Genomic DNA, 19,297 nt, shown 5'->3' on the forward strand with positions numbered 1-19,297 from the left:
TGCATATAGATTTCATCCTCCAGGTCCCCATGTAGGAAAGCATTGAAGACATCCATTTGATGAATGTGCCAATTCCTGGAAGCTGCAATGGATAGCACAGTTCTGACAGTCACCATTTTGACCACTGGAGAAAATATTTCTTTGTAATCTATGCCTTCTTGTTGACTATAGCCCTTAGCAACTAGTCTTGCTTTGAACCTTTCTACTTCACCAGTTGCTTTGTATTTAACTTTAAAGATCCATCTGCAGCCAATAGGCTTCTTTCCTGCAGGTAAAGATTGAATCTCCCAGGTATGATTACTTTCTAAAGCCTAGATCTCTGCCTACATAGCTTCAACCCACCTTGGGTCCTTGATAGCTTTTGCATAGCTTGTGGGTTCTCTCACAGTGGAAGTAGCAGTAATAAAACACTGATAAGAGGGTGAGAGATGAGAATAACTCACATAATTGGATAGGGGATATTGAACATTCTGCTGTGTAGTTAAGGAAACAAAATCCTTCAGCCATATAGGAGGTTGTTTAGCTCTTGTAGATCTTCTAGACACAACAGCTTCAGGTCTGTCAGAGCAAGTGCCATCAAGTTCAGCTTGTGGCACATCCTCATATTCAGGTTGCTGCATATAGTCATGAGGTCCACCTGTATCAAGACATGTATCTACTCCTGATGGAAGTGTTGATGAATCATTACTTGTGATTATAGGATGGGCTAGGTGATGTATTTCTTGATCAACTTCACCTAATCCTTGCAGATTGTCCACAAATATCTTTTGTTGGGCAGAGTTGTCAGATTGGGCAAAAGGGAATATGTCTTCCCTAAAGATAACATCTCTACTCACAAAAAATGAGCTGTTGTGCAGATCAAATAAAATATATCCTTTGTGTACTTCAGAATAGCCCATGTGAACTGCTGACCTTGATCTGGCCTGCAGTTTGTCAGATTCTGTGAGAAGTTTTGCCATGACTAGACACCCAATAGTCCTCAAATGAGTGAGTGATGGTGTACTGCCATACAGTCTTTCATAAGGAGTCTGAAACTCAAGCACACTACTGGGGGTTCTGTTAATAAGATAAGCTGCTGCCAGGACACAATGACCCCAGAACCTGATAGGTATTTTTGCTTGGAACCTTAAGGCTCTGGTTACTTCCAATAGATGTCTATGTTTCCTTTCAGCCACACCATTTTGTTGAGGAGTGTAAGGACAAGTTCTCTGATGTATAATGCCCTGTGCTTTAAACATGTTATCACAGACTGAGTTAACAAATTCAGTACCATTGTCTGTCCTTAGGACTTTGACTATTGTACCAAACTGAGTTTTAGTATAGTGTAAAAACATTTTAAGAGAGGCACATACATCTGACTTTTGTCTAAGTAAAAATAGCCAAGTCATTCTTGAGAAGTCATCAACAATTGTGAGAAAGTATTTATTACCATCAAATGTAGGTGTATTATAGGGTCCCCAAATGTCAGCATGTATCAATTCAAAACAACTACTGTTTTTGATAGTACTGGAAGGAAAACCAGGTCTGGTTTGCTTTGCAAAAGGACAAACTAAACATTTGATCACCTTACACATACTGTCTTTATTCACATTGAACATCTTAGTAAGAACAGATGAGGACACATGTCCTAGTCTTTGATGCCATAGTTCCATATCTGACTCCTTTCTAGGTGAGTGAGCAGTATCAACAACATGAGCAGAGTCTCTATTATTAGTTGAGTGACATTGGTTGAGTTGTCTCCACAGCAGATACAGGACTCCTTCTTCTCTACCAACTTCCTTCACCTTCCCAGTGTAAAGTTCCTGGAAAACACAAAAATCAGGAAAGAAAGAGACTGAGCAGCCTAATTCCTTTGTTATTTTGCTGACAGACATCAAGTTGTACTTGAACTCTAGTATATGGAATACATTAGTGATTACACTTCTAGCTGACAAACTACAGGAACCAATATGAGTTACTTGTGTGCTACCCCCATCTGGCAAGTATACATCCTTAGGACTGTCAAGCTTTAGCACAGACTTCTTTTGCAGCATATCAAGTTTAGAAACCATATGGTTTGTTGCACCTGTATCTATTATCCACACATCACTGTTTTCAGTAACAAATAGTGCTGTACCTGCAGTGTTTGCCTTATTATAGTCAGAAGTGTTAGTTCTTGATCCTGATTGTTGACTCATCATCTTGAGAATGTGTTCATATTGATCTTTTGTGAATGTGCAGCCTTGAAGTAATTATTTGGCATCCTTCTCAGCTTGAGTTATTTTTACATTGGAGTTAGAAGATTCAACTGACCCTCTATCTGCAAGATGCTGAGTTGTGATATTCCTGTCCCACACTGAGTTATCGATTACATTTGTATTCAAGCCATATGAGAAATTAACCTTAGCTGATTGCTGTGTCTGACTGGCCAAGTCACTGGTATCTGCATAAGCAATGTTTGCACTTTGGATCTTTCTTTTGGACTTAAAGTCTGGAGGATATCCAACCACCTTGTAGCAGGATTCTTTAGTATGACCTCTACACTTGCAAAACTCACATATTAGCAGTGTATTCTTATTGAACCTGTTACTGACACCTGAGCTACTGCCACCTCTGGAATACATTGCAGCTGAGTCTATGATGGAAGAATGTAGTCCCAGGTTATTGATGCCTGTAACAACAGATTTTTTGCTCTCATCTCCTACTATCATAGCATATGCTTGATTTATAGTTGGCAGGGGATCTATCATGAGTATCTGACTCCTAGCCTGATGATATGTGTCATTCAATCCCATTAGGAATTGATATAGTTTTTGTCTATTCATGTGAGCTACAAATCCTTTGGACTTTTCACAGTTGCAGCAAGGTAAGGGCACTAATACTTCAAACTCATCCCACAATGCTTTCAACTTTGTATAATACACTGATACAGAGGAAGTACCTTGCTGTAATGAGGTAATTTCTTTGTGTAGGCTGTAAGTTCTTGATCCATCAACCATATCAAATCTCTCTTGCAGATCAGTCCATACACTTGAGGCACTTAAGGCAAATGCAATTCCACTTAGCAAACTCTTTGACACTGAGTTCATCAACCACGACAACACAATAGCATTCACCCGTTCCCACTGTCCCCACAGTTCTTCAACATACATCTCTTTTCTGCATGTTCCATCCACTAATCCTAGCTTATTTCTCCCTAACAAGGCAAGTTTAATTGATCTATTCCACAAGGTGTAGTTTTCCACACCTTGTAGCTGAAATGAAATGAGACTAATTCCACTCACATCCGTAGGGCTAAGGAATAGAGGGTGATTGTAGTCAATACCTTGCCCAATGTTGTTTGTGGAGCTTGTAGACACAGGTACACCAACTCTCTGCATATCGAACTGATTTTGATTGAGATTTTGACCTAGATCTGGAATTATGGTTTCAACAGGCATTGTTTCTCCAACTTTTCCTTCTGAGTTTTGTTGCGGAAAAAACTTGTTGTTTGCAGACTTCAGCTTCACTGGAGCTTAGATCCACAAATCAGAGTTTTTGATCGGACAAATCTTTGACTCTTGTCTAGAGTCTATGATTCAGCTAAGAACACTTTTCACAGTGTTCCAAAGCTCTGATATCATGAACTACTCTGAGAATAAGTGCACAGATACACATACACAGTGAAGAATGAAGATGAAGAAGAAGAGAAGAAGATGAGAAGAAGAGAGCTCAGCGTAGCTTTTTCATTTTTGGGGCTGAAATGCCCTAAGGCTAGTTACAGATATTATTGGCTATATATATACATAGCTAACTAAGTAGTTACTAACTAACTAATTCAGTTAGTTAGTTCTAACTAGATCACTGTAAATGACTAAACTGTCCCTATCTCTAACTACCTACTCCTTAACTATCTTAACATATACTCTACATAGTGATGCTGCTGATTTTTTTTATATGACTTTGCCTTTCCATCATAATTCTGCATCGCATTTTAAAGTTGTTTTTGTAAATTATGATCGTTTCCTTTTTTGCGAAAATTTTGAGATGTGAGTATATACTTCACAAAAGAATTTGTGGAAGCATTTGAGATGTTAGCTTTCAAACATGCATGTAAGGCACGTGCACTTCAAGAATGAAGTTTCTCTAAATAAAGAATAATCTTCTGGCCGTCACATACATCTGTCACTTCAATCTATTATAATGTGGATACAGAGCTTGTTCATTCATATCCAATGCTATGTAAAGAAAAGGAACCTAATTCAATAGTGACATTCATTACAACTATTATAAATATCAGCAAATTTCCCAACTAATTTCTATCACAAACCACATTGTGAAAACTATTAAATTTTTTTATAATTTTTATATCATTTAAAGAAATGAGAAAATCATAATTCAAAATTTAAATATTGAAATATCTTAAGGTGCATCATTGATTAATCTTATTTCACCATATTTTTTTGATAAATAAATGTTTGTAATTATCAACTTTCAAATATATATAATTTTATAAAAATTCACTATTATTTTAATATAATTTTTTCATATGATAAAAATAATCTTTTCAGACTGAGCATGTGTCTATCTTTACGAAATTTAAAATGATGATTTTACTTTTTATAAAATATAAAATTATAAATCAAGTTTTATATTTAAATCATACTCAAAACACTAACTTGAGACTGTGACTTCTATGCATGTCCTGACGACAAATTTAGGATTAGTAGAAAGACGATTGAAAAGTGTAATAACTTCAATAAGCTTGGACAAATCTAGACCGTTAATTTCGTAAGATCTGACGGCTTTTTGGTGCCAAGATTTAGGTGGAAGAGATTAGATTTCGTTCACCTTTCTTCTACTCTCCCTTACCATTAAATTCCTTTGGATTGATAGAAAGTTTTCATTCTTGTGAATTTAGGTTTCATGGCTTGTCTAAGCTTCAGTCCATCAAGAATGAGACACCCTTTACTTCAAACTTATAAACCCATTTCTAACTTGACTTGTTTAACTGAATTCCCCTTTCAATCGCTTGCAAAATCACCAAAATATAAGCTCAAGTCTGTTCATCTTCCATCATGTTCAGTTTCTGAAGCTTCTATTTCATCTACTTTGGAAGAAGAAGAAGAAGATGATGATGATGATCCCACTGCTGAACTACTGTATCTTGACCCTGAAATTGATCCTCAGAGCATATCTGAGTGGGAATTGGATTTTTGCTCAAGACCAATTCTTGATATTAGAGGGAAAAAGTTATGGGAGCTTCTTGTTTGTGATAATTCCCTCTCCCTTCAGTATACCAAATATTTTCCTAATAATGTTATCAATAGTATCACTTTGAAAGATGCTTTAGTATCCATATGTGATGACTTAGGGCTCCCCTTACCTGATAAAATTCGATTCTTCAGGTCACTTCTCTACTCCAACATTATTATATTTTTGTTGCATATATATAGTTGTGTGATGAATCTTTTTAATTTTTAGGTCACAAATGCAGACAATTATTACTAGAGCTTGCAATGAACTTGGCATCAAACCTGTTCCTAGCAAACGGGTATTGGCCTCATTTTTACTATACTTTGCAGATGCTCAACAACTTTGACAAACATTTAGTGGTAGGAAATGCAAGAATGAATTTTACAGTAAAACATAATTAGATCGGGTGTTTTTACATTTACTAATGCCAGAATTACATAAAAGCTAGAAAATGAGGTTTGTGAAATCTAGTGTTGATCATACCGTATGTTGCCAGTAAATCACATACGAATACAATTTAAATGTTTGCCTTCAATTTGTTTTCTGGTGACTATTGGCTGGTATAAAGATATAACTATTGCATGAAGAATGAGTTTCTGTAGATTTCCATGTTGGTTTCATTCAAATTATTTAAACAGATGTTCTTGAATGAACGACTATCTTCTGGATCAACTTGTAAATTACTTCCTTTGAATGGTTTTCTGAATTCGTATAGGAAGGCAAGTCCATGTTATTTAAGCCTATTTTATGCATCTATCACATTTAGCATCCAATCTTAACGTAACCTACTTTGATGTGTGAGAAGGTCATTTTACGTCTAGCTGCCTTGTTAGCAGAATACAGGCTATCTCATCAGTATAACCCTGGGCCAACTTTGTTACAAATCATCCTGTATCTTGGATTATTTTTCTTTGCTCTCCCTTTCTTTCCGGGTAAACTGTCCTCCAAGTCTCTCCAAGAGAAGCATCAGTGTAATGTATAACGCAGAGTTTCATTTCCATATCCATATATGATCTGAAAATGCATATCAGGTTCGAACTCATCTCTGCGCTCTCAAAGTTTTATATACACGAGACTCACTAATGGCTAAATGAAGGGGCGGAGGGGGGAGGGGGGAATTGCAAAATCACCAAAAAAATAAGCTCATATCAAACAACCCCAAGATAGTCCACTACTCTGCCAATCTCGCTTTTTTTTTTTAATGAAAAATTGAAGATTTGATTCTTCTGAAGAAACTTGTTATCAGTGGTTGTAATGGCTGAACTTTTGGCAAACATTACTTTTCGGTTGAATTGATAACCCTTCTTCGTTTTGACAAAAAGAAGCTAACATGTTTTGAATCCTTATAGAATTCCCCCAATTATAAGCTTGTCCGGAATGTATTCCTGGAAACCCTTTTTTAGTAAAAATTATGTTTGTTCCTTATATCCTTGAGCCTTTTCATCAATGCTGTTAATAGTAATAATTCTTCCGTTTCATTGTACTAGTGCCAAACTTTTCATCATATTTTAATGATTTGTTATTTGAAAGTCTTTCCGATGTGTTTAAAAATTTGGACTAGTAATGATTTAAACAAATAGCCATGAGATTTTAGGTCTTCAACAGTAAATTCAGCAGTAGATATCATGTCAATGTACCTGATGGGCACAGGTAGGTATTTTCTTGAGTGTATAGTAACATTACGACTTAGATTTTACAATCAGTTTCAATTTTCAGTGCTTATCACTTGTCCTTTGGCTTGAAGACCGCTATGAAACTGTTTATACTCGCCATCCTGGTTTTCAAAAAGGAGCCAAGCCACTTCTTGCACTTGACAATCCTTTTCCAATGGAACTTCCTGAGAATCTGTATGGAGAAAAGTGGGCTTTTGTCCAGTTGCCCGTTTCAGGTACAAATAGTGTAACTCTCTGGAATAACTAATCAAGGATCTCTAGTTTAGCTTTTGATGATTTGCAATAAGAATAAATTTCGTATTCTTTTTCTGGAATCTGAATGTAACTTGCCATATTTCTCACTGGAATTTCATTTTGAGAAGATAAACTTTGATTAGAACCAATATCAAGTTGGACATGAATTTCTAATATAATAATTCATATTGTACCTTCGGAATTATGGACTTACAGTTCAAATTGTTTGTAGCTGTTCGTGAGGAAGTATCTAACCTGGAGACTAGGTTGGCTTTTGGCTCAAGTTTAGACTTGGATCTTCTGGGGATCGAAATTGAGGACAACACATTGATTCCCGGACTAGCGGTTGCATCCTCACGTGCAAAACCATTAGCAGGTATTATAGTTGTACTATCTTTTTTTTTTTTTTGAACTTTATTGTTTTAATGGATTATTTTATGTGAGTTTGTGACCATTCACGAGCACAGGTTTGCTCCTTGATCGACAAGTTTCCATCATAGTTCTGTTATAACTCTCATATGCTCTATCAGTATAATTTGAAGTACTTTCCGTTTTCTCCCCCCCCCCCCCCCCCCCCCCCTTTTTTTTTTTCCTAATAAATTCAATTCACTTAATTTAATCAACATCAAAATCATTTCTTGCTAGTTCATATGGGCATTGAACCTTTTCTAGTGTGCAACCATTTGTCATGACCACAATGTTAGTGCATTAGAATTTGGAGAGATGGGGGTTGTGGGCCCAAAACTCTGAGGCCTTAGGTTGAACCCTCCTGTAGACTACTTATCCCGTTCTCTGATGTGTCATTTTTTTTAAAAAAAAATTCGTTAGTTCTTTCAAATAGTCTGATGATGTAATTCTCGGCAGAAGTGGTAATTTGTACTCTGATTGCTCAATTAAAGATTATAGTTATTTATATTATAGGGTGAAGATCATTTACACCCCTCAACTTTGGTTCAAAAATCAAACTCCCCCCTAACTTTGAAAAATAGTCATTCTCCCCCCTTTATCCTATGCAAAGCCTATTTTACCCTTGCCATTTTTAATCCTCCATTTATGTAATATTTTTTAATATTATATATAATATTTGTTTAATTTGTTAACTGATGTATTTATAGATTTTTATTTAAGCTCATTAACATTATAAGTAGAATAATTCTTTTATAAGTTTGTTGCCAAATCTAATGTTATTTTTTTTTTGGAATAATGCATGAGTACCCCCGAAACTATGACCGAAATTTCAACGACACACCTTAACTTAACTAGGGTCCTATTACCCACTTAAACTATTTTAAAATGGAATAAATACACCCTAAAAGTTGACATGGCGTGGAGAGTGTGCACACTCTCTTGAAGGCAAGTGATTAGTGGAAAAATTGGACACATTTTCATTTTTAATAGGTAACTTTATAATTAGTTAGTACACATAATTATTGATATTAAAACTTGTATGTATTTAATTATTTTCATTTTTTTCTATGTAAAATATTTATTTTAATTTCTTTCTCACTTTAAATTTTTTATTTTTTTTCTTTCATTAATTTGTTATCTTTTCACTTTTAATTATTTTAAAAAACTTATGTGTTTATTTTTAAAAAATAATTAAAAAGTATCCTTTAATTTTAAAGGTTTAATTTTTTTTTGTTTTATTAGATTTTCTTCGGGTATCCATTCGAAATTAACTTATTTTAAATACAACAAATTTGGAATTAAATCAAAAGGAACGACAAAGAAAATAAAAAGAGTAAATAAAATCAATAGAAAAAATAAAAGCGATAAGAAAATGAATGAAGGTAAAAAAAAAATAAAAAAAACTTCAAATACACGTAAATTTTTTAAAAACTTTTTACGTGTATTAACTTAATTTAAATACAAGATAAAGAAAATAAGAAGATTTAAAAAGAATTTAAAACTTTTAAAAAGTGTTATTTTTTTTTTAAAAAGTTTAAAAATATATTTATTGACGCAACAGACACGTTGTGTGCAGACACAATCAACTTACTTGGTTGAAAATGCAACGTTAGCACAAAAGGTGCACGAAAATGTGAAAAAAATGAGTTCAGGAGGGTAATATGACCTTAGTTTAGGTTAAGGTGTGTCGTTGGGATTTCGGTCATAGGTCAAGGGGTGCTTATACATTATCCCTTTTTTTATTATATGCAGTAAGTATGTCTGTATTATGTGCATGCATATTTAAGTTTCACTTATCTCTTAGGCATAATACGTAAACGTTCCCTTTAACTTGGTCTTAGTTGACACTTATGTCTTTCAACTTTGGGTGTGCATAAGTATGCACTTAATTTTATATAAATTTGAATAAGTAGACACATGCGTCTTAAACGTCATAATATGTGTCCTACATGAGATAATACAAATTAGTTCGAGCACATCTCACGTGAATTGTCATGTAGGACGTGTGTGTCTACTTGTTCAATTTTATATAAGTTTAAGTGCTGACTTGTGCACACCAAAGTTGGAGAGCATAAATGTCAGTTGAAGCCAAGTTAAATGACACGTTTATGTATTATGCTTATCTCTTATTCTCTATTATCTTTGTAGATAAATGAATTTTTATTGGCATTAATGAAATATTCTCTAAATTATAATTTAAAATTTATTCACAATATAAATAGATAATATTTAAGAAATTGTTATGAAATAGATCTTTATTTTTATTATCTTTTAATTACTTGCAACAAAATATGTTTATAAGGTCATCACATTATAGATTTTGTTAAAATTAATAAAATATTTTTTTAGTTCATTTATTTCATTATTGAATGACATTAGCTCATATTCTTGATCAATCGATCAATTTCTCACTTTTCTTTTTTGAAAAAAATCCACATTTTTTATATTAAATTTGTTATATATATATATATATATATTACAAAAATAAAACTTTTGTGATTTTAAAGAAGTAACAAAAAAAGGATAAAGGTTAATAATGTAAAGGTAGAATGGACATTTTAAAAATCAACTAGGAAAAAGGAGGGGAGGGGGGAATTGATTCTTTCTCAAAGTTGAGGGGAAGTTGGATTTTTAAAGTAAAGTTGGGTGTAAATGATTTCCACCCTTTTATTATATAGACAAGTCTATGTTGGAGAGAGAGAGTGGAGAAACTTCAGGGGTGTCATCGGGTGTGATCCAGGAATTTTTCAACTATTTTGTCAGCTGAGATTTCGATATAGAAGGATCTCTTTATTTCTTCACGATGGGTACTCACATCATTTTCTTGAAAATATATTATATCACCGTGGGTTGTCAATGCTCTATTGATAACTGTTATTGCATTTGTTCAGTCTTGTTGAAAATTCACCTTTCTTGGAGTTGTGGCTTCTTGAAGCAAATATAGTTCTGCACACAAATTGATGTGGTAACTGTCATCATTGATGAAAACAGAGCCTGGCTTCAAGTACTGCATGTTATAATCTAGTTGTTAGATGATCACACAATATACCGCCTTTGAGGATATGACTTTTCAATTTACCTATATGTGATTGAAGCATTTGGTGTCAATTTATTTGGGGCTTTGATCAATTTCATTCAAAAACACGTCTGTTGCACTTAAGGCTTCCCCATGTTCTCTAAGAGCTGAGTGTCTATCCACCCGTTTCCACTCATTTAGATTTGAAATCTATTTTTCTGCTCTATTTGCTGGTCACTAACAAGCACTTAGTGGTTGTTTGACTTAACTTATTTTAGGCAGCTTATAAGCTGAAAACCGCTTATAAACTGCTTTAGATAAGTTAAGCCAAACAGACCCAATTATTTTTTTGGGCTTATTTTAAGCACAAAATGGCTTTAAATTGGCCAGCCAAACACTCAAAAAAGCTGAGAATAGCTTATAAGCAACTTATAAGCCAATCCAAATTTGCTTGATACACCTTCCATTTTTATATATCCCTAAACATTCTACCCCTTTCCAAATATGGAAAATTCTTGTTTCCACGAATTCAAACTAAATAAATTGAAATTATTTCACAGCTTTGGACGAATCTCATCTCTCCTATTATTTTGAATATATCTCGAATTAATTTCTGTATATCAATCCATTGAAACTTTTTTATTTCCTAATCAAATTTACTCAGATAAGCTTGTCTAAATTGGCAGTGTGATTGGACGAACAATGTGATGTTCACAATGAACTGTTAAAAACTTTTGACATCAAACTATAGCATCTGAAAACATATCTCCCTGTTTCCGAAAGTCAAGGGGGATATGTAGATCATAGACTAAGTACTTTCATTGAGGAATGTTGGTTTAAGGTTGAGTTTGGTCAACCCATCTGTATGCTCGTGCTCCTGTAGCCATCAAGCAGCATGTTTGGATAATTCTAGTCTTTTAATAAGACATTTAAAGCCAATGTGTTCTGTGGAAATGTTTTTATATTCCATCATATACAATTTCTGTTGCATGCCAAGATAGTTCATCATCTTTTGATTGTGGACTACTACAGCTTGGATGAATGGCTTGGAAGTCTGTTCGATTGAAGCTGATGTTGCCAAAGCTTCCTTAATTTTGTCCGTGGGTATCTCTACCTGCTACATTTATGCCACTTACAAGAAAAACCCTGTATCCACAAGTGAAGCTGAAGCTTGGGAAGCAGCAAAGAAAGCCTGTGGAGGTTTGCACTTCCTTGCTATTCAAAATGACCTGAATTCAGATGATTGTCTTGGATTCTGGCTTCTATTAGACCTGCCACCTCCTCCTGTATAACTTGATAAATAGAATATAAGGTTTTCCTTTGTACATTCTCTTTTCTTGCTCATTTCCAGAATGTAGAGAGGCATCATAGCAATTAGCTAGTATTCTCTGAAAGTCATTTTGAGCATTTTCGTAATATGAGGTGTTCATTCAGTAAAGTGGCTACGTTTTGCTCTCTCTTTGCATTAACTTCAATGAAATTCGTGTCAGACACTATTCTGGCATCTTTACAATTTTGGGCCCTCTATGGACTTCTCCATGGCATGAGTACAACCCTATAAGCTCATTTTTTACACTTGCAGTAATTTAAAAGGATCCACAGGGAATAGAGGATTAAGTTGACCATGTCTGTTTATTATAAATACACATCTTAGTACTAAGACGTGTTATGTTTAGATCTTAATACTAAGATGTTGTGTCTAGATCTGAAAACTAATGATAGTTGAGATCGTTTGTTTTTAATGTCTGAATGTATATATGAAATTAAACACTATATGAATAAAATATTATCAAATTCTCATTTAAGCATAGGAAAATCATTGACGGAAAATAATATGTGAGTGTCTATATTTGATAAAAAAAATTGAGTGTTTATATTTGATAATTTTTTTTGAATTATCTAAAATACAAATAAAAATTATATATCAATATAAACAATTATTGTAACAAACTAACATTTATTAAGAATTCAACATAAGTTAATCTTCTAATATAAAATTTTTATCCAGCTAAACAAAATCTTGTTCCTCTTCAAACAGTTCAGTATAAATAATTTAGATAATTATTTTCAAAATAATCCTGTCCAATTCTAGTGTTCAAACATTACAAAATGTTTCAAATAATGAAAATATAAAACTCTCAAGTAGTTTTCTTTTACTTTGCATCAGTTGAATTGCAAGTTTCACACATATTGTGCATTATTTGCGCATCTTCATTGTGCAATTAGTTTTGGCTCGCGTTCTCCTTATTTCTGATCAAATATTAATTGAGGTGAATTGTATGGATAAAACAAGTCATCACATCTAGATGCCATATAATCTCCCCTCTGCCCCAACCCCCAATTAACCAAATGAACACAACAAGAAGCATCTCACATTACTATATTATATTCAACCATTAAGGTTTGATAAAATTAAATAAAAAATGTATCTTTAATCAATTCAAATTTCACACCTAATTGGTATTAAAAGTGCACGGTAAACTAGAACCCTCAGTAGATAATAAAATTCGCGTCCAAAAAATAATAATCAAGATCGGAAAAGTATCGCAATAATCGTAGTAATTGATTTTAATATATGAGTGTTATAATCTCTATGAATCGTCTGATTCGTCTTTTCAAATATAAAATCAAGGGCTCTTGAGCTTGATCTTGAGTTTGTAGATTTGATCTTGACTTGTATTTGAATTCAAGGGCTTTTGGGCTTGATCTTGAATCTTGTGGTTTTGATCTTGATTTGTGGATTTGATGAACTTGATATGGACTTGTTCTTGAACTTGATATGGACTTGTTCTTGAACTTGATCTTGACTTGTACTTGAATTCAACGGCTTTTGAGTTTGTTGTTGAATATGGTGGTGTTGATCTTGAATTGTTCTTGAATTTGAATGCTTGAGTGTTTGAATCCTTGAACTTGCAGCTTGTCGAGAAATCTGCGACGTTTGGTGATAACGTTCAAGTATACCTTTCGAAAGAAATATAGACGATCGTTAGCAATATATTTATCCAACTAATAATCAGGGTTGATCCCATAAGAAATAGGTTGAAACAAGTCTATTAGCAAGCACTTTTCAGTTGTAGTTTCTACTTCCCAAAAACTAAAGTGCATGAAGTAAAATGGGGGTTTTATTGATTGGTTTAGTCACCTAACAATGTACCAACTGTCACGACCCAACCCCGTAGGTCGTGACTGGTGTCCGAATTGGACACTCATATACACATCTGTTATCTATAAACGATCAACACCCATATGACATGAAATTTATATGGATGGAGCGTCGTCTCAAAATCAACACATATACATGTATATCGAAACCACATGTCTCATGGGAGTCACAATTATCTAAAATAAGATAGCATAGTGCGTAAGACGACAAAGCTTTCATTACATATACGAACGTCCCACTATATACATAACGCGAGCCGACAAGGCTGCCACTACGAATGGGAATGTTCCAAAACATGAGTCATACTAGTACAAACGGATAACATTTATATAAAACCCACACATGTGTCTACAGACCTCTAAGAAGATTAACAATAGCATATGACGGGACAGGGCCCCTTCGTACCCCTAAATACACAAATATATACATTATAAAGATTAGTACCAAAAGTTCAGGCTCCGAGACAATGGAGCACTTCAAACCCGTTGAGTAGAATCCTAAGTTGGCGGCTCTCCAAAATGAGTATCTGTACCTACGGGCATAAAACGCAGCCCCCCGAAGAAAGGGGGTCAGTACGACACATGTACTGAGTATATAAGCATGAAATACAGTAAGAAAAATCATAGCTAAAGTAGAGGTTTCACGAGACAAGTATGATACTCAAGAAGTCACTGTACCTGTACCTTATAAAATAAAGTCACGCATGCTTATATCATATATCATATCCAGCCCTTTAGGGACTCGGTGAATCTATCGTATACATACATATCATATTCAGCCCATCATGAGCTCGGCACCATCATCATGTCATCATGTCCTCATGTCATATCATCATATACATATATATCGTACCCGACCCTTTATTGAGGGACTCGGTGAATTATGTAGTGAAACTGTGCACGAATACATACCTGGCTCGGGACTCGGTGAAAGATACATTAAGGCATGCACGAGTAGAGTAGTGAGTAACCATATGCATTTAAATCATCATTTGAGACTCAATAGAATAATTCAAATGAACCATCATTTGAAAATCAAGACAATATTCATTTCAAGTAACCTCCGATTGACCTTATAAATTATTCCAAATATGAATTATACAGAAGTATGATCTATACTAAAATACGATTTATACCAATTTGGATGGCTGGAATCATACATATGAATCAAGACATATCGATATAAATTCTGAAAATTGAGAACATTCGCCATCCTAGTATATCTAAGAATAAGAGCTTTGTTGGAATTCTATACATTCGTCGTCTATTTGTTTCATAAGATCATGCCAAAAAAAAGAAAGGTTGGCTTTACATACCTTTAGCGTTTACACGAATATGTTGCCTAATATTTTCTCAACCTATATTAAAACGTTAAGCACTATGATTAAGCTATGGACAAGAATAAAATGTACTCTATCGTTAGTAGGTTATTTCTAAAAAAAATTGGACAGCACCTCCCCTATACCGCTCACTTTTATCACTTTCAAATCAGCCATATAATCATTAAGTAATATCAACAATCTAAAATATTAACATAAAACAAGATTTATTATTGACAATAAGCCTAGAATGTTGCCACCCGAATTATGTTACCCAAAACAGTAAGTTCGGAAAACCAAGTACCTCAAGTTGTGTCCATATTTTGAAATTGAAAACGGTAAAACTGGAATTAATGACCTTCATGAAACTTTTAGAGCTATGTCTTAAGTTTTCAACCCAAAATAAATCAATTCAAAACTCATTTTGTAAAAAAAAGATATCATCAAAACACTAACGGCTATACATGAGGGATTTTTCAATCCAGAATCTGGACAGAATTTGTCTTATGATTCATCCCCTTGTTTTGACATAATAACAACAAATATAGACTACAACACAAACATAAGAGTTGTAGGTACATGTATTAGATTTCCAAAACATGTTTAATATCTAAAATCAAAGGTCTACACAATAAGATATTCCAGAATTACTACCAGCTACACAATCCCAAAAATGGATTTGAACCCTCACAATCTTCATACACCTTTTCCTCCAAATTCAAGAACAACAACTCATTAACAACATCAAAGCAATATCAACCATTATTATACATCATCACTAATCTAATTCCATCCATTTAAGCTACCTAAAACAACCCTTTAACCCATAAATCTCAATAAATCACCAAACTAATTTATAACGCTATTTTCTCCGTTCTAATCCTTTAAAACTCTAACTAAACTTGTTAACAATGAAAAAGAGACTTTAATATTACCTCAAGTGTGCATCAAACATATTAAATCTTCTCCTTATTAGCTGATATCCAGCTCAAATTGAAGCCAACGCGACGTACAACAATTTTCTCTTCATGAGCTTCGGATTTCAGAACTCGAATTTTGGTCGAATTTAGTATTTTCTCTCAAGAACTTCCTCTCTCTCTCTATGGAAATTTATGTATGTTTTCTTATTTGAGGATGAAGATATAAGCTTAAACAAATCCCTTAAGTATGTGGTTATTGGGCTTGACCCGAGTTAGAATTGGGTTGGGCTGAATCTACTATCCAGCTTGACCCCTCTGTCTTAAAACATACATATCTCCTTATTACGATGTCACCTATAGAACCACGACCTATTGTTGGAAAGATATTTCAATTTTATACAACTTTCATTTTGAGGGTTTTCCCAAATTACTAAATTATAAAGGGGTTATGGCCTCCCAAAGTCAGCTTACCCGAAACGTGACTTTAAGAAAAAAAATATTTGATGGCTTCTATTTTGATTTGGCTCAAGGGTACTTCTTGAGATGTCTTTTACTTCACATAAATTATCCATATAACTAGTCATTTACAACAAATCATGTCATTTTAAAATTCAAAATTAAAAGTCCTTGAATTTATATCCGTTAGCTCACGAATAGTCCAAGAAGCAAAAATACAGAATATAACAGCAACAAAGTAAGTGGTATTTAGGTTTTGGACAATATGAGAAATTAGTTAGGATTGTGTTCCCCATGACGTTTAACTTAACAATCTAATCGTGTTAGTGGTCCATGGTCCTGCTCCGTGGTGTTTAACTTGGCTCCACCGTTGTGTGGCCTTTATATCTTCACAGAGAAGCACCACGCCTTGTGGTACTGACTACGGGCCGTATTGGGTCCGTAGTGATTCCCTTCACAGAATCTTCAAAGTCTTCAACCAACCTTCACAATCCATCACCACGCTCCGTAGTGGACTCCATGGCCCGTGAAGGGTTCTATGGAGTTTCACTTGTTCTAAATTCAATCCACTTTCAGCTTCACATGGTCAGTATTATGGCAGCCACCATGGCCCGTGCAAAGAACTACGATCTATGGTGGAGCTCGTAGTCCTAGGTCCTCAACAAAATAACATCATAGACTCACAAAATCATCCAAGCTCATGCGCGACTCAGTCTTCCTGCAAAATAAAAAAAAAACACATCATATCTACCGAAACATGCTTGCAATGCACACTAATTCACTATTTTGAGCATCGAAAGTATCGTAAATACATGAAACAGAAATACCCTCAACTTAGAACCATTGTTTTTCCTCAAGCAATGACACCAAACAAAATAACACGATGCGAAAACACAAACGACTATAAGAAGACATATAGCAGCCCAACACATCAATTATGACCCTCCTATTCACTTTACTCGACTATACAATACACTGGCAGTCTAACTAACTAACAAGGATCGATTTATGATATCACACTACACACAATCAACAAGCAAATGCAAATGACAGTTTACTAGTCAATATAGCACCTCAACAATATAATCATAGTGCCCTCACAATAAAGAAGTCTCTTTCATAGATGCAAAAAATAGAACAGAGACTGAGATGAACTCACTAACACTCACAAATGAAGTTTAATCAATGCACATGTACATATCATAGCTTGCCCTTGTTTTCTACATTGCACTTTCGAATAACTCTTTTAGGATCACATTAGGACTTCCTTTGCTTGTAACGCAGGCTCGGACTCAGGTATGATACATTTAGGATAAAAGTGACTACTTTTCCTCTCTAGACGCTACTTTGACTTAGCTACTTGTTTTCAACCCCCTAAATTCTTGTTGTTCCCTTATTCACTCATTGTTTCTTCTTGGGAGTGGTTTTCTCTTTTGTTCATTCTTTTTCTTTCTTTATTACTCATCTTTGAACTTATTTTCTTCTTCACCTGCAGCTTCAAACCATGTTCTTATTTTCTTCTCGTCACCATTCTTTTCATACCCTTTTCTTCTCGTCACACCATTTGTTTTATACCCTAACTTTTCTGCTTCTCCTTATAGTAGCCACCCCCAAATTAGGCTTTTGGCCTAAGTTGAGGTACAAATTCTCCTAGGAGGGACCAGGGCCAAGATAAAGGTTCACAGACTGCTTCTCCCTATAGAAGCCATCCTCAGCTCTGAGTTGAGGTACACATTGTCCTTGGAGAGTCCAGGGCCAAAATAGAGATTCACAGACAAAAAGGGAAGGTGAATTGTGTTTACTCAAAGAAAAGGTCTATTAAAGATCAATCTTTTGGTTCAAAGGGTACAACTTCATTTGGTCGGTTATTTTTAGGCTAAGTGACTCATTTCAACAATGGCCTATGATCCTGTCCTAATCAAGCTATTCAATCATTTCAGTGAGACAAACTAGTAAAGTTCTCGCTTACAAATGCATTGTTGAAATAAGTAGTTAAGCTCACACACACATGGTACATATATGATACTATTCAACACTAATCAACACAGTCATGCTTAACTAGAATTTGATCGACAAGTCAATATGTACAATGTCCTATAAAGATCCTAACAGTCACAGTCTAGACCAATCACATGGTACTTCACAAAATTTTTCAGTTGGGAGTCATTTTTGTTCAGTTCAACTCATTCTTTTCACAGGCTATTATACTTTTATAGACTCTTGCATTTATACAAAAACAACCTAAACATGCCAGTTCTACTAGATATACACTTGAGAGAAAAGAAATATGGCAACAAAAACTCCAAGCGGTCAGGATGCCCCACCCCTATCAAATAATTGTGCATTGTCTTCAATTGCATGTCAAAAAGCTTAAAAATAAATACAAGGGAAGTGATCATACTTGCGATGCCCTAGGCATTAGTCGGTGGTGGTGTAATGGCACCAATATCGGTCGGTGTAAACACCCCCGAAGGGTAATCGCCTGTAGCAGGAGTGAGCGTGCTGGGAAGCACCTCACACATAGCCACATCCAAAGCCAAGATCCCAGCAGTCTCGATAGGAGTGACTCCACTAGCAGATGCTCCAACCTTAGCAGCCTCAAGCCACTGTCTCTCTAGCTCATCTCTTTTGTGGGTTTCCTTTTTAGAAGTGTGCTCTCTGTCGCCACTTCTTTACCTTTCCCTTTTTATCAATCTCGGGTGCCAAAATGGATCCCCACACCCCATCTAGATACACGAGTGTGGGAGATGCCGAAAGCAGCTGGAGAAAAGTATCTATAACACTAGTAAGGACAGTAGAGGATAATTTTCCTTCTAATTTACCAACAACCTCTAAGGCGGCCATTTCTGCCCGTATTGATGTGATCTCCTCATCCTCTAAAACACTACTCTGAGC

General features: G+C 34.8%; 1 protein-coding gene across 1 annotated transcript; it reads left to right on the forward strand.

The window, feature by feature from the left end:
- The first annotated feature begins 4,779 nt into the window (after window positions 1-4,779).
- On the forward strand, window positions 4,780-12,002 carry LOC129872820 (protein TAB2 homolog, chloroplastic). The gene is made up of 5 exons (XM_055947712.1): window positions 4,780-5,366; window positions 5,443-5,512; window positions 6,931-7,102; window positions 7,354-7,497; window positions 11,578-12,002. Exons 1-5 carry the CDS (start codon window positions 4,885-4,887, stop codon window positions 11,835-11,837), a joined length of 1,128 nt encoding a protein of 375 aa, XP_055803687.1. The 5' UTR covers window positions 4,780-4,884; the 3' UTR covers window positions 11,838-12,002.
- Window positions 12,003-19,297: the final 7,295 nt, after the last annotated feature.

The sequence above is a fragment of the Solanum dulcamara genome, chromosome 11 (genome assembly GCF_947179165.1).
Source record: "Solanum dulcamara chromosome 11, daSolDulc1.2, whole genome shotgun sequence".
NCBI lineage: Eukaryota > Viridiplantae > Streptophyta > Magnoliopsida > Solanales > Solanaceae > Solanum > Solanum dulcamara.

What these genes read in the sequence shown, in the direction of transcription:
- LOC129872820 (XM_055947712.1), top strand. Translation starts at nt 4,885, where the DNA reads ATGGCTTGTCTAAGCTTCAGTCCATCAAGAATGAGACACCCTTTACTT. An exon ending in AACCTGTTCCTAGCAAACGG is followed by an intron (nt 5,513 to 6,930) that starts GTATTGGCCTCA and finishes TTCAATTTTCAG; the next exon opens with TGCTTATCACTTGTCCTTTG. An exon ending in ACGTGCAAAACCATTAGCAG is followed by an intron (nt 7,498 to 11,577) that starts GTATTATAGTTG and finishes GGACTACTACAG; the next exon opens with CTTGGATGAATGGCTTGGAA.